This window comes from Carassius carassius, chromosome 13 (assembly GCF_963082965.1).
Source record: "Carassius carassius chromosome 13, fCarCar2.1, whole genome shotgun sequence".
Classification (NCBI taxonomy): domain Eukaryota; kingdom Metazoa; phylum Chordata; class Actinopteri; order Cypriniformes; family Cyprinidae; genus Carassius; species Carassius carassius.
Window position 1 is genome coordinate 22,746,620 of NC_081767.1, and position 16,318 is coordinate 22,762,937.

At 40.9% G+C, this 16,318-nt stretch overlaps 1 protein-coding gene across 4 annotated transcripts; it reads right to left on the reverse strand.

Moving 5' to 3' along the window:
* Positions 1–532: 532 nt before the first annotated feature.
* Positions 533–15,878, reverse strand: LOC132156110 (transcriptional repressor CTCF-like). Of its 4 annotated transcripts, none has more exons than XM_059564975.1 (13): positions 15,723–15,874; positions 6,225–6,333; positions 5,487–6,014; positions 5,055–5,394; positions 4,782–4,952; positions 4,569–4,702; positions 4,359–4,479; positions 4,103–4,252; positions 3,811–3,971; positions 3,521–3,703; positions 3,286–3,433; positions 2,885–3,097; positions 533–2,434 (listed from the first exon to the last, which is right to left on the reverse strand). In XM_059564975.1, the coding sequence occupies exons 2-13, from the start codon at positions 6,246–6,248 to the stop codon at positions 2,211–2,213; spliced, it is 2,397 nt and encodes a 798-aa protein (XP_059420958.1). In that variant the 5' UTR covers positions 6,249–6,333; positions 15,723–15,874; the 3' UTR covers positions 533–2,210. The 4 variants fall into 4 exon arrangements, with proteins under 4 accessions (XP_059420958.1, XP_059420957.1, XP_059420959.1 ...); XM_059564974.1 differs by having other exon boundaries at positions 533–2,437; XM_059564976.1 differs by lacking the exon at positions 6,225–6,333 and having other exon boundaries at positions 533–2,437; positions 15,723–15,878.
* Between the last annotated feature and the right edge of the window lie 440 nt (positions 15,879–16,318).

Below are 16,318 nucleotides of genomic sequence, written 5' to 3' on the forward strand. Positions count from 1 at the left end.
AAGCATCATACCTTTGAGACAAAATGGGACCACTGTCTGCGCCGCCATAATGTTGGTGGCATCTCAGCATCTCCCTCTAGTGGAATATTGTTCAGCTAGAAACTGTACCTGAGCTACGGTCACTGATAAAATCTCATTTTTAGGTGGAAAAAGCTGTTCTCAGTACACACACACACACATATACACTCTCTATGGCTATATTACCAGATACTGGACATAATCTTTTGTTTTCTGTCAGTTGGATGATTTTTCTGGATCTTATATGCCTCAGATCTTAAGTGAACGTTCCCAAAATTAATTCACAAGGTTTTAATCTGTTTTGCTTAATCTGTACTCATTTAAGCAAAAGAACCATGTGTCCATCATAAACATTTATATGCCAAACAAGATTCATTATTTTCACCTTTGTAACTAGGTAAAGAATGAAAGTCTGTTTCAAATAGCATATAATTGTATCAAATTCCTGTTGAAATGTCACATAACTGAAAAAAGTGGAAAAAACAGACACCTTGAATAAGGACAATATTTGTTATTTTTATTAGCTGTACAGCAATACATTCTCCACACCATCTTACCTCATTTGACCTCTATACCCCAACCAGCCATAAATGTCTTTATAAGGTTGGTTTTCTGACCATTGTAAAATTCACACAGTACAGCTAGGTTTATAAAAAAAAAAAAAAAAAAAAAAAAACATTTACCTATATTTTTAAGAGCTTAAAAAAAAAAAAGCAATTTAAATGCAACTAAATGTTGGAGGAAACCTTCAATTTGATTTAGAAAAACAAATATTCTGAAATAAGGACATTGCTCTTTTGAACAAGTGACAAACTTTTTACAAATAACCCATCCAAGCTCCCCCCTTCTAGAAAGAGTTCATATCAAAATAGCTTCCTCGAACACTTGTATTAAACTTTTTTTTAATTAAATGTGGTCTGAACAAACCTAATGTAAACTTTAAGTCTCTTTTCAAAATCCCATGAAACTATTAACTCAGGTAACTCAGGTCACTTGGAGCTTAATATTAGGGGTGGTTGTTGGGAACACGACCACATCAAAACAGATCCAAATGATTGGGGACGTGCGAGTCGCTGTACCTGCCCAGTTCTGTCCCTTTTCTTCCTTTCACAAAAGCTAGGAAAAAAAATAATAATCAAACATGGAAGCCTATTCATCAGGTGGTAAAATATTAAAGCCACTCTCTCGTCGCCTTTAAGTAGTGGTAAAAAGATGAAGCAACCCCTCCCTATCAAGCAAGTTGAGCAGACCAAATGCAACAATTCCAGCTACAGAAGGACAGAAAGAATGGGGTTTAGTTATACAGCCGACATGATTCTTCAGGCTTTTATTTTTTCCCCCCACAAGTAATTTGAAAGCCTCCAGTGGCATGTTTCCAAACAACTTCTGTTAAAAGCCATTGCGCCCTAGCATTCAACGTCATCAATTCACTAGAAAAAGATTAAAATCTTCATAAAACAGAAAATAAAAATTATTTACAAGCAATACTAGCCAAGATTACCTTTTTTGTACAACTTTATCAACTGCAGGTTTTTTTTTTTTAATATATATATATGGATGGATGTCATCGTCCCTGGCTTTATAATCAGATGGCTACATTTCTACGCTCTAACATTATCAACTGTGAGCAGTGAAAGAGCACATGAGGAACAAACAGAATAAAAGTCATCAGAAATCTCAAACATTGAAAGGATTTTCTTGGACAGGCGGGGTAAAAACACCCATTTCTACAGCAGTGACGGAGAATCTAGATATCAAGGCTTGGCCAGGCACAAAATGATCATTTCTCTATTGCCATGGTAATTGAAATAAGTAAAGACGGCAGGTTAGCTGGGTAAAGAAAACTATAAATGCATGTAGCATACCACATAATGTCGGAGATATTCCTGCTCTCAAAAATCATCTTGCCTCTCCACATACAATGTACACAGCAAAAACAAATCAGCAGTTGAATTACTGGTATGATAAAAACTTTAGAAAAGCGCAGTTTTGTGATCGTAATGAAAAGATCAAATGTAAGAAACTTCAGGACGTTCAGAATTTGGGGGAGGGCACAGTGCTGTATTAAAGGAAGTGAAGAAAGAAATGTGAGCATGTGTATGTATATCTATATATAATCAAGGGACAAATATGGGGATGTGCATTTATGCAAGCATTTGTGATCAGCCTGTGGATGTACACATATCCCCAGATCACCGGTCCATCATGCTAAGGATCATTTCAGGAGTAAGATCACCATTCGGCGCAACTTCGGGGATGTCTAGCTGCACTGTTTCTACACCAGCCTCGACAGCCTCCACTTCCTCCACTACTGGCTGGGCAGCTGAAGCTGCATCCATGCCCTCAGGCTCCTTCTTCACGATGATGTTCTCAATGGCCCCTGTGCTTTCATCCTCCACCTGGATAATGGCAGCAGCTGCTAGAAGCAGAGAGAATCATTAAGTTAAACAGTTAAAAGAGACTTTGAATGATTTCTAGGGCCCTATGATGTGATGTGGAAAACGTGGACGGAATTGCGGAGTCCAGTCATAAAAACGGAATTCACAGTTTATCACGGAATTTGTCAAATTTTGAAATAATTAATGAAAAGTAGGTCATTACACTTGAATCAAATCGCGGTATGGACTTAAAAAGTTGAATTTAAATATGAATTTCGAATGTTCTTGACCTCTGTTAATGAATGGCGCAGATGCACAGTTCTATTTAATACACACTCACTGAAGCATGTGTGACACTTACGGTGTCTTCAGCATCATGCTTTATGATTAATTAACCTTTAATAACTGTTAGAAGTTATTATTATATAACTTATTAGGAGTCGAGAAAAAATATAGGGCCCTATAATATGCAGCAGCGCACAAGTTACCTGTGGTGGTTTGGGCGACAGACTTGGTAGGAGAAGCCTTGGCTGCATTCTTTGGGGGTCTGCCACGTTTCCTCTTGACAGGAGGTTCGGCTGGCGCAGGGATGGGAATGCTGGGTGGAGCCTGTTCCACATCCATCTGGTCAATGTCATCATCAAATAGCTCATCATCTTCCTCTTCATCAATGTCATCAAGGTCAGGTTCTCCATGCTCATCTAAGATATTCAGGTCACATCGTTAAAACCCTCTTAAAACGGTCATGATTTATATATATATTATTGGCCCCCCATCCAGCCCACCAGTTTAGATAATCACGGTCTTAAATGACAGACTTAAATGACAAGTGTTTGTTCAACTTCTAATACAACCACCATAGTAGCAAAACCATAGCCAAGCTACTCACCACTATCATCATCATCATCATCATCATCATCCTTTCTAGAGCGCATTTTCCTCTTTCGGCCTCCACGGCCCCTTTTGGGTGGAGCTCCATTCTCTCCATCACCAGAATCCATACCATTGCAGTTCTCTGCATGTCTGGCCATGGTATTCTGTTAAAAACACACAATTTGATAAACACGGTTTACTGTATCTAGCAGCACCCTGAAATACATAGAACTTCTTTCAATATACCATACCCTGCGAGTGAAGGTCTTGCCGCACTTGGTGCATACAAAGGATGTGGGTACAAAATTGGGGTCATGATAGCGCCGAAAGTGCATGTCCAGCAGCTGTTTCTGTCTGAAAGTTTTCTCACACTGGCTGCAGGCATATGGCTTCTCCCCAGTATGGGTGCGCTTGTGCATGACCATGTGACGCTCCTGACATTAAGAACACAACAGTAAATGTAAAGCAGAGTTCCCTACAAGGTTATAAATAAATGCTTACAAAATTTAATCCGGAGAGAATTTAGCATAAGCTGTCTAACCTGACGGCATGCATAGTCACACTGATCACACTTGAAGCGTTTCTCATTTTTGTGGGACTTCTGATGCTGGATGAGCGCATAGCGCTCATGGAACACTGCATCACAATAACGGCACTTCCTGCCCTGCTCAATGTAGGAATGCTGCTTACGGAGATGCACACCTGAAAGGGACACAGCAAATGTGTAAACATCAATACACCACAAGTATGTTACAAGTGGTCATTGCTACTAAAAAGCACACCAGTAACCAGCAACAACTATAAAATGTTAATGCTGAACATTGTAGTTTTACCAAGATCACTCTTGCGGGCAATAACGGTGTCGCAGTGGGGGCAGTGAAACTTTGCTACATTTTCTGTGTGCTTCTGCAGTATGTGCATCTTCATGGTACCACTCTGAGTAAAACGTGCATGACAGATATAGCACTCATAGGGCTTCTCTCCTATAGGACAGATTAAAAAAAAAATAATAATCCCAATATTCACATCAATTGCATTTATCGAACCAATTTAGTTGATGATCACACAATCGGAGAAAGTGCCACTGACCTGAGTGGGTCCTCATGTGTCTCTTCAGCTTATAGGTATCTCTGCTGGCATAACTGCAGAGACTGCACTGGAACGGACGCTCTCCAGTGTGGGAGCGAATGTGGCGCTTCAGCTTGCTAACCTGCATAGTTTAAAGGCATAGGTCAAAATGTAAGCAATTTTCCATGGAGAAAAAAAATAAATAAATCAACATGATACTCTCAGACCTACCTCTACACTGGCATAGTCACACATGGAGCACTTGAATGGTTTCTCATGAGTGTGCTTGTAGCGTCGGTGTCGCACCAGTTCTCCACTGGTGACGAAGGCCATGTCGCAGTCAGTGCACTTATGTGGTCTGGTGCCTGTGAGAAAAAAAATGTCTTTCATTTTCTAATTCACACTAGATAGCCTATTAATTCTTATGCACTTGAGATCATGTACCTGTGTGCGTGTTGAGGTGGTTCCTCAGCAATGTCACAGTCCTGAAGGCTCGTCCACAAAGATGGCACTTGTGAGGCCTCTCATCCGTGTGGCTCTTCATGTGGCGGTCCAGATTGGAACGGCGCGGGCAAGTGTAACTGCACAGCTCACACTGGAATGTCTTTTTAACACCTACACATAGACAGTGATTTAGACCCAGCACAGATCTGATACTGACACTATACGATAATATCATGCAAGTGTCTATTCTCGGTGTGTATCACACATTCTCACCTTTCTTCTTAATTTTGGTTGGTTTGGGCGGTTTCATGTTACCCACAACTTTCTCAGCATTGACTTCAGAGAGCAGTCCCTCCTGCTGTTCCTCCTCAAAGTCATACACAGACACGTCCATGTCTTTATCACCCTCTGTGTTATAACGCAGCTTGCTTTTCTTAGTCTTCTTGGCCTTTTTAACAGGGGGTGTGTAGTCTGGATCTTTGGACCAGTTTGGGTCTTCATTTTGGGCTTCAACCATATCCTCCTCCTCCTGCTGTGGAGGCTGATTATCTTGGGCCTGGAGCTCATCTTGCTCCACAGTTTCCACTTCTCCATTTGCACCCACTTTGACCACCTGTAGAAGATATATCATTTAGATTCACCAGAAAGTCACAGCACTCTGCATTTAAAAGTTGTAGTCTGATCAGAACATAAAACATGACCAACCTGGAAGCCTTCAGGCAATGGCAGGGTGTGACAGATGACCGGCTCCCCATCTTTAGGCATGGCAGTTGCATCCACCAGTGTCCCCTGCAGCTCTTCCACAGTAGCGGCCGTGACAGGCACAGCTGAAACGGGCACCTGCACCAGCTGCAGCTCTCCCAAGCCCAACTGCTGCTCTTCCATGTTCACCACCTGCAGGGTGATGATCTGAGTATCATCGACAGTGGTGACTGTGGCTTCATGAGCGGCACCAGCCACACCAAGAGGTGCACCGACAGCAGCCTCCATGACTTCTGTCTTCATCTGGAGCAGGGCAGGGTCCAGGGAGTCCATCACCATCATCTCCACGCTGCTGGTGACAGCTTCCACCACAGGCTCTCCTTCAGCCTGTAACACAGCAGCCTGCAGCAATTCAGCACCCACTTCCTCATCTTCTCGTCGCCTTTGGTACGTCTTACATTCCTTGGCCTTGAAAGCATCCCCTGCATCTTCCACCACTGCCTCAGTCGGTCCCCCTTCCATGGGTAATACCTACACAGATTAAAAGTAACAAAGTTATAATGCAGCATTATATGTAGGATGCTAAAGTTAGTTAACTGACAGCAAACTGGACTCTATTTGTTTACTTGCTTATACTAAGGAGGCCTGGTATGAGCTTTGCAAATGGTGAACAATAGAGATGATTTGGCATTTCCATAGACATCAAGACTTCTGTGTTTGTATAGCATACTGAGAGTTTACCTGTACCAAAAATGAATACTTCATCTCTCTACACCTGTGCCTTCACCACTTTCTGCCTCCGATGAACGAACTATCTGTCTCAACTTTGCTTCTTACTACCTAGCTCAACCTGTTGGGATGCAAACAAAATCATGTCATCAATGTTATATATAAAGGCACACACACTTAAATGTATTAGGGCTGGGCATGTTAATGCGTTATCGCGTTAATACATTACTTGATTAACGGCGATAGTCATTTTATCGCAAGTTAATAGTTTTTTTATTATTATGAACGTCCGTAGCTCACTGGGTCTGAATACACATACAAACAAATCATGGGTCACAGGATTGGATGCTCCAGAACAAATTATTCAGGCTAAGCATTAACATTCACAAACCATTGTCGACTATTTTTAACAGAAAAGAATGCAACGAGCTAATATTCATGACATTATAAGTTGGAAATAGGAAGTTCACGATAGCACGTGAAGACAGCAGAGAAGCGCTCTCACTCAACACAGTGGAGTGAATTGGTTTGTTAACTTTGTGGTTTATTATTTTGAGTTATATGGGACGCGATAACACGTCCCTCTCTGAATGTATTGCTTTGCAGATCTATCACTCTTGCCACTCAGAAATATTCACTCAATCATGCAGCACATATTAGAAGATCTGCACTCCGGAGCGGTTAGTGCTCACACTCACTGATCTATACAGGTGCTGGTAAAATAATTAGAATATCATCAAAAAGTTAATTTCACTAATTCCATTCAAAAAGTGAAACTTGTATATTATATAAATTCATTACACACAGACTGATATATTTCAAATGTTTATTTCTTTTAATTTTGATGATTATAACTGACTTCTAAGAAAAATCCCAAATTCAGTATCTCAGAAAATTTTAATATTGTGAAAAGGTTCAATATTGAAAACACCTGGTGCCACACTCTAATCTGCTAATTAACTCAAAACACCTGCAAAGTAGGGATGGGCGTTTTCCACAAATATCACATTTGAATATTTGAGCTCACAAAAACGAATATTTGAATATTCGTTTATTTAAATTAAGTTTAATGAGTCAGACATTATTTTTCAGCAACATTTGTTTTTGTCATTTTGAACAAGCTTGAACATTACACATCGTGTTTTGTAGCTGAAAACCCTTAACAATGCGTGCAAACAAACAAAAGTACAGATTAAAAGCAAAAAAAAAAAAGTGAACAAAGAAAAAACGTAAAGCAGCCTGCAGCAATTAGGCTATTGTACAGAATGTAGCTTAGGCCTACACTTAACTTTTAAACTGTCAGCAAATCTTTTTTTCTTTTTTTTCTATTGTTTCAAATGTTCTTGTTAAGAAATACGGGCATGTAAACATGATTGGGGGAAAGTCGGCTCCTTAGTCTGTTAACAATAAGGCCGGCCGCGGAGAAAACGCGCTCTGACGACACAGACGTTGGCGGGACTCACAACGGTGTGCTAAGCGAATACGTTTTGTGAAGCGCTTTGTGTTTTCGTTTCACCACTGAATGGGATCCTCATCTGGTGGAATACATGGCTCCAGCAAGAACTGTTCCCACTCGTCTCGGCTGGATTCTGTGTAATCATCGCTGGAGAACTGGCTCAGCCTTTTCTGACGAGTGGGCATTGCATCTTCTTCATCGTGGCGACTGTATCCGCACCACTCGCATCAAGGAAAATTTTCTTTTTTTTTCTTACTTCTCTCATGTTTTCTTTGAGAAACCTGAGATGATTGTGCCGAGGGTCTAGGGCAGACGCGAGAAGAGGAGTTTTCACTGCATTCTCCAAGTTAGCAGTGTTTATTCGTTGCTTGAGAGATGCTGCAACAATGTTCTTTGATCACTTTCTGTGATTCTCCACGGCATATTTGAAGTACTAGAAGTCCGCAGTTCTTTTAGTGGGCGTTCACATATCGCGTCTTTTGCATGCTCAAGTTCGTTATTTCCAATGTAGGGGCGCGGTATGCGCGCTCATAATGGAAGCGACGCGGTCGCGATGCACACGCGGTGCGACGCGGTCCCGTTTTTTCCAGGCGCGTCCGAACAGCATCGAGTTAAAAACATCAACTTTCAGAATGCCGCAAGCGCACCGCAGGTCATGTGACAAGAACTAAACATTCAGCTTCATCCTTTCCTGTAACAACGTTGAAAGCTCAGCCAAGATGAAGGAACAGCTGATCATAGCTGTATATGGATTGCCATTGTGAAATAAATTTAGTAGCAGAGCTACTGAAAGCGATTTTTTTTTTTGTGCTGCAAATCCATTTATCCTTTGCTGAAATTCCCGCGTCTTCATGGAGAGAACGCGTCGCCTCAGGAGCGCTTCTGCCCGAGCGCTTTGGAAAGAAGGAGAAAGCGGAGCGCATAGCCTTTTCCACGCCTTATTAGGCGCGATATGTGAATGGCCCCTTAATCATTCATTAATTATTTTTTGCTTGCATACACCTTCAAATATGCCGTGGAGAATCACAGAAAGTGACCAAATTAGGTTTTATTGTGAATTTTTTTTTTTTTTTTTGCGAAATTCGAATATCATTTTTATTTATCTTATAATTAGAGCAGAACGAATATTCGAATGTTCGACTATCCGTGTACATCCCTACTGCAAAGGTCTCTCAGTCTAGTTCTGTAGGCTACACAATCATGGGGAAGACTGCTGACTTGACAGTTGGCCATTGACACCTTGCACAAGGAGGGCAAGACACAAAAGGTCATTGCAAAAGAGGCTGGCTGTTCACAGAGCTCTGTGTCCAAGCACATTAATAGAGAAGCAAAGGGAAGGAAAAGATGTGGTAGAAGAAAAAAAAAAAAAAAAAAGTGTACAAGCACTAGGGCATAACCGCATCCTGGAGAGGATTGTGAAACAAAACCCATTCAAAAATGTGGGGGAGATTCATAAAGAGTGGACTTCAAGAACCACTACTCACAGACGTATGCAAGACATGGGTTTCAGCTGTCGCATTCCTTGTGTCAAGCCACTCTTGAACAACAGACAGCGTAAGAAGCGTCTAAAAACAAAAAGGACTGGACTGCTGCTGAGTGGTCCAAAGTTATGTTCTCCGATTAAAGTAAATTTGCCATTTCCTTTGGGGTGCCATGTCATCTGCTGGTGTTGGTCCACTGCGTTTTCTGAGGTCCAAGGTCAACACAGCCGTATACCAGGAAGTTTTAGAGCACTTCATGCTTCCTGCTGCTGACCAACTTTATGGAAATGCAGATTTCATTTGTCAACAGGACTTGGCCCCAGCACACAGTGCCAAAGCTACCAGTACCTGGTTTAAGGACCATGGTATCCCTGTTCTTAATTGGCCAGCAAAACTCACCTGACCTTAACCCCATAGAAAATCTAAATCCGGTAACCGGATATGACAAACTGCTTTGTTTTGAACTCTCTCTCACAACAGACACGGAAGAGAAGACAATGCTGAATAAAGTCATAGTTTAGAGCTGAAACAACGAATCGATTTAATCGATTAAAATCGATTATTAAAATAGTTGTCAACTAATTTAGTCATCGATTCGTTGCTAAATAACTTTTATTTGCCGTAAGCGGCTCATTTCGGGCATATTTCAAATCTGCGGTGACCAAAGTGTGGCAGTAATGAGCCACCGGAGGTTTTACTCAGCCAGTACAGCAGGAGAAGTAGCGAATAGCCAATAGCTGGCCTCGTTTTATGTCACATGCTTCCTGAAACAGCGTCTCTGCAGCATTCAGCGTGATGTGGGAGTACTTTACTTTGAGCCTTCAAAAAAGAAGAGTAACCTGTAAACTCTGCACTACTGAACTGTTTAAGGGGCCGTTCACATATCGCGTCTTTTGCGCGCTGAAGTTCGTTATTTCCAACACCGCACCGCATCGAGTTAAAAACATTTCAACTTTTCAGAATGCCGCAAGCGCTCCGCGTGTCATGTGACAAGAACTAAATAATCAGCTTCATCCTTTCCCGTAACAACGTTAAAAGCTCAGCCAAGATGAAGGAACAGCTGATCATAGCTGTATATGGATTTCCATTTTGAAATAAATTTAGTAGCAGAGCTACAAGCGATTTTTAGAGCTGCAAATCCATTTATCCTTTGCTGAAATTTCCGCGTCTTCAAGGAGAGAGCACGTCATGGTCGCTTAGCAAAGGCAGACGCCTCAGGGGCGCTTCTGCGCGAGCGCTTTGGAAAGGAGAAAGCGGTGCGCCTAGCGTTTTCCACGCGTTTTAGGCGCGATATGTGAACGGCCCCTAAGACTTTCATTTGTGCAGTTTCTCCAGTACAATGTTGTTTGCAAATGTTTAGTTGTAAAAGCTGATAACATTGCTTTTTAACAGTTAACATTTAAAGCTTTACAAACATGTTCTGTGATCAGTTTGTCGTTTACCAGTTCATAATTCAGTCTTGCAGCTTAATTATGACTGAATGAGAGAGGTAAAAGTTTAAATATTTTGAAATGCACTGCTCTTTTTCACAAAGCAGGTTTTTTTGTGTGTCCAATTTTTTTTTTTCTGGACAACCTTCTGATGGATTTTACTTTAAATTGTGAGTTCCATTCATGTTTCAGGCCATTGGCACTTTATTCGAAGGATTGTTTACAATTTCACAGCATAAGCTATAAAGCTGTTTCCCAGTAAATAATAAAATACAACGCACTGCAATCTTATTCTGTTTTATCCTTATTCTTTGTGAAAATATGTTCTGAAAGATTCCTTAAGCTTTGTTCGGATTGTTAAACTACTTTAGGAGCTCTAAGGACTGCCATGGTGAAAACATTATTTGAAATCTCCTTGTGAAATTTGCTAGAGTATGGGTCAGTGTTTTGATTGCAGAAGAGTTCGACAAAGGATCACTAACACATAACAAAACAACTCCAGGTATATTTTTGATGAGGATATGACAATGCAAAATGGTTAAAATCTCTTAATCTATGGTGAATGATAAAGACCCTTTATTTATAATTTACTTGGGGAAAAAAATATATATATATATAAGTACATAAACCGATTAATCGTAAAAATAATCGGCAGATTAATCGATTATCAAAATAATCGTTAGTTGCAGCCCTATCATAGTTTATCTATTTTTGGACCAAAATGTATTTTCAATGCTTTAAAAAATTCTAACTGATCCTCTGATGTCACATGGACTACTTTGATGATGTTTTTCTTTTCGTTCGAAAATCGATTGTACAATCGATCGGACAAACCAAAAAAAGTTTCGAAAATGAAAATAGGGAATCGATTTTAAACAAACTATTAAATTTTAAAATAATTAAAGGAGCATTGTGTAGGTTCTGAAATTTCTAACTGTTACTGACACCAGTGGCCGTTAGAGGAACTGCAGCCAGTCTCATGCTCGTTCTCAGTGCGCACGCTCTTTTTTTTTTTAACCTACGAGGAGTGTCCGTGGGTGTCTGAATTGTGCTGGAGGCTGGTCGCATCTTTCCATCCGCAGAGTCTATTTGAAAACACTATTGCCGCTGCTTACTATTATGGCTGGCGTGCCGTACGGTTATGCTCCTATAAGACCCAGTGACGTCGAAAGCGACCTCTTACAGGAGATGCTAAATTATGAAAAGGAGTCACCATTGCCAGTTGACAGCAACCCGCTTTTGTGGTGAAAGATTGGCAGTAATACCCCCACCTTGCGCAGCCTAATTGACTTGAATTGCCTAAATCATAAATGCAGCCGGGTTGAAGTCTGCAGTGATGTTTTTCATTTATGTTATGGCAGCAGTCCCCTCTGCATATAATTTTTTTCAAAAATGTTGCACTCCTGTTGCTGTTTGTCATTCTGCATGAAACTTCATGCCAATTAGAGCTGAAGATCTTTGCCCGTCGGGTTCGGGCTTAATTTATATCATCTTAAGCGGGCTAGGGCTTGCGCTCCGGTTTGTGAGGTAAAGGAGCGGTCATGTGATGTGTTTCGATTAATGCGAGAAAGATGTGAAATGAATGCTGAATAGGTGCAACGGAGGCTTGCCTCGGGCGAAAATACGTTTTGGTTGCACCAGCATCTAAAGCAAAGTCTGAGGTGTGGAAAAGTTTTGACCATGTTTATAATGAGAATAATGAACGCACTGAAGACATCTACAGTGGATTCAATCATTTTCCTCCACAAAAACATGTAGGCTTAGCCTAATCTCTGCGAGTAAAGGTTTTTCAAATAATAACTATATATTCATTGAGGCTTAAATGCATAATGTGGACAGAGTATATAAGCTAATGTTGGCATTATTCTTTTTATTAAATGTCAGCTGACAGTGGAGAAGCAAATCCGGCGGAGCCTTTATCTTATTTTCGTTATTGCCAAATACCCATCTTAATTTAAAATTTATCTTAATTCAATTTGTTAAAAAAAGACTCGTTTTTATTGGTGCGTTGGTCTATTTATAGGCTAAATGAGCCTATGCCCATTTAGAGTGCGGAGTTATTTTATTTCTTTATTCCAACTTCCAAGTGGCCTAGTCTATGTTAATTATGAATAAATTATGTTAAAACATGTATAAATGACTCATTCTTGACAAAAGGCAAAAGAGCTGTGTGTGCGCGCACATTTGAATAATGTCAGGCTGTAAACGGGTTCGTGCTTTTAAAAAGCTGTCAGTCAAAATGTACTCGTCGGGCACGGGTCCTGTCGGGCCTAACCTTTAAGGCCCGATTACAGCTCTACTGGCAACAAATAAGAAATATTGCTGACTTGTGCATTTCCAGCGCTCTCTTTACGTTTGTCCGATATTTGGCTTTGAAAAGGGAAACTTTTTTTTTTTAATTGATTTTACAATCGATTCAATGAACACTTATGTCTTAAAAATCAAAAATGCTTTTATCACAAAAGTGACAGCCCCAATGGACAGTATACCATACACACAGTTTCAATGGAGGGACTGAGAGCTCTAGGACTAAATCTAAAATATCTTAAACTGTGTTCCGAAGATAAATGGAGGTCTTACTGGTTTGAAACGACACGAGGGTGAGTTATTAAATGACAATTTTGATTTTTGGGTGAACTATCCCTTCAAATTTTCTGAGATACTGAATTTGAGATTTTTAAAATTAAAAGAAATAAACATTTGAAATATATCAGTCTGTGTGTAATGAATGAATATAATATACAAGTTTCACTTTTTGAATGGAATTAGTGAAATCTACTTTTGGATGATATTCTAATTATATGACCAGCACTTGTAGTAAATCAATTATTCACAACATATACTCTTCATAAAATCTAACATTAAAACTTTTTTTTTTGCCATTTCACTGAATGTTTTGTAACCCATGTTACCACACCATGAAAAGGTTAAATTACCAAGTATTTAAGAGCAATAAAATAACTTTTCTGCAGCAGCCCCACACTGTCTTCCAAGTGACATTTAGGGTGTACTCACACTAGCCAGTTTGAACCGTGCCCGAGTGCGTTTGACCACCAAAGCGCGGTTCGTTTGACTAGTGTGAGTGCTCCGTACCGTGCCCGGGCGCGGCTCGATTGGCCGGCCCTCGATTGGCCGGCCCAGAGCACGGTTCAGTTGGACTCGGGCGCGGTTCGCATGCAGGACGCGTGGCGTCGCGGTTTTGCGACGCTCCAAAAGCTCAGCTGGTACCTTGCAAACCTCCTCATACGAGCAGCACGATTACGTGAAAATTTTCGCGCCACTAAGGCGACACATCTGTTTAACAACAGGCTGTGAGAGGGCTGTGGACCACCGTGGACCAAACGACACAAAATTATCCACAAAGAAAACAGAGCGATGGACTCCATTGTGTTCAGAGAGCGTCGCTCTTCCTGTTTATCCCGAAACCGTCGCACACCATAATGACGTAAGCGTGCTCCGGCACGAATGCTGAAACCCTCCTATGTGAGTGCAGGCCAGAGGGGGAGTGGGGAGGGGGGACAATCGTACTCGGGCCCGGTTCATGGCAACCGTGCCTAGTGTGAGTACACCCTTAATGATGTCACAGACTGCCGAAATTACAATCTTATTTTACTTGAAAATTGGAAATTAGGAAAATTTAAAAATTAACGTTACTTGAAAATACCAAGACAACATTTTCTTAAATTGGCATTTTATATTTATTTAAAGACGTACTGGTAAAATCAAAGTCCGAGCCAATATGCTGAATGACAATTTTACACTCTGGAACATTATCTCCTCCCATATTTAGACATATTGCCACAAAAGTTATTTGAAATATGAAAGAAGCCAATTTACTTGCATTTAAGATGTGTTTTATGAATTTCAAAATGACTAAATGTAATTTGATGCGGAAACACAAAAATGGGTCTTTGACCCATATATTATATAAACTACCTCGGCAAACTTGCAAAACTTGAACGTGACTTTCATTGTACCAAAACCACATTTTGAACTCTTGATTCGGCGCCAGAAAGCATCATCTGAACTGGTTCGTTTCTACTTCCTCATGAACGCGCGCATTTGGCCACCAAGCCATCAAAACAGTACAAACGTATCCACTATTCAATTACCTTCACACGTTTTAAAACACCATTATGATTTTCCACAGCAAGAGGGCATTCTGAGATGGTTAATCGTATTTTTGTACCACTACCAGTCGGGTTGTAGAGGGAGCTCTCCACAGTTTTTATCCCTTCTGTCGTTTTGTTGCTTGAGGTTGGTCTTTCTATAAGAGTGAGCGGTGGCACCGAGATCGACGACCGCGGCGATTTAGTGGTGTTTTCAGGCGATAAACTCCGGGATTCTGGGCTCGGTGGCGAGGCTCGCTCTTACTTCTCGAAAATGGCCATCAGTATCATTTAGCAACGACATCTTCCTTGTTTGATTCTAATCTGCGCAATACGCTAGCAACGGCGGCAGAACTCATGCTAAAACAGCAAATATACATTAAATGCTTATTTTTTTACAATTAAACCACCGATCATATTGGATTCCAGGAGAGGTAAAGACCAAAGAGCGAAGTCAGGCCGCAGTAATGGGACTTTACTATCGCTGAACCGGGTCAATGTTTCACCGACTCGGGTTTGAATTTAACTGCTCGAGGAGGGGGCGCGACCTGGAATCTGTTTTACGGCTTACAAATAGCATATATTACGCTTAAAACCTCGCGGATTTGACGTTTGTGGATTTAGTTGCTTTTTTACACTGTTTGGGTGTGGCAGGACTGGAAATTGGTTAACTTTGGGAAGCATGTTAGCTGGTTAGCTAAGTGCGCGTGCAGAAACGGCGGGTTTCTAAAGACAGGAAACAAAGAGAAGAAACAGAAAATGGACGCCTGGCCTAAAGACTGAAGCAAACATACTGTCCTAAAATAATAGCATCTTTGTAAAATGCTGTCTGATATAGCATCAATAGTGCATAATAATCGGGCTGAAGCCCGAACTTCTGGGTTATAAATGTTTTTTGCTAAATTTTCGATAACGATAGAGGGAGACAAACACCCCCCGCCAGCCGCCTGGACTGGGAGCCCCATCGTGACACCTAGAGGCCGATTAAAGCTCCTGCAAAACTCCCCCCTTTCGAAAAAGTAGTGCTGTTTTACCTGCGTTTGGTGATTTACTCTCGCGTTGAATTCGATGGAAAGCCCAGGGTTTGTTCTTCCTTTAGTACGAGACGGAGTAAAACTGCGTCCTTCACCTCCGGCGGTTTTAATCCTCTCCCGCTTTTACAGAGTAGGCTCCGCACAAAATGGCGGCCTCGAGCTGCTGTTGCGCATGCGCGTCAGGCAGGGGGGCGGTGGCGTGGGGGAGGGCTGTAAACACAAGCAGTGCGCGGATTGGCCGTGTGGGGCGCTACTTTTGAATTACGGATGTGGGCCTTTTTTCTTTTTTTTTTAAGAGAGCATCGAGTCAAATGTGTATACATTGCATGTGTATACATATTATGTTAACATTGCAGCATATGATCCTCTAATAATAATATAAGAATTTATTAGAAAATACTATGAAAGTTTAACAGCCCGAAGTGGAAATATAAGGTGGAATGATAGTGATAGCCTGTTTTTATATTTATTTATATATATATATACGTATGTAGCTATGTTTGTGTGTGCATTTGATAACAAATCTTATAAGATTCACATACATATGTGTGTGTGTGTGTGTGTTTGTAAAATCATGTAGGAAGCCGTTTTGAACA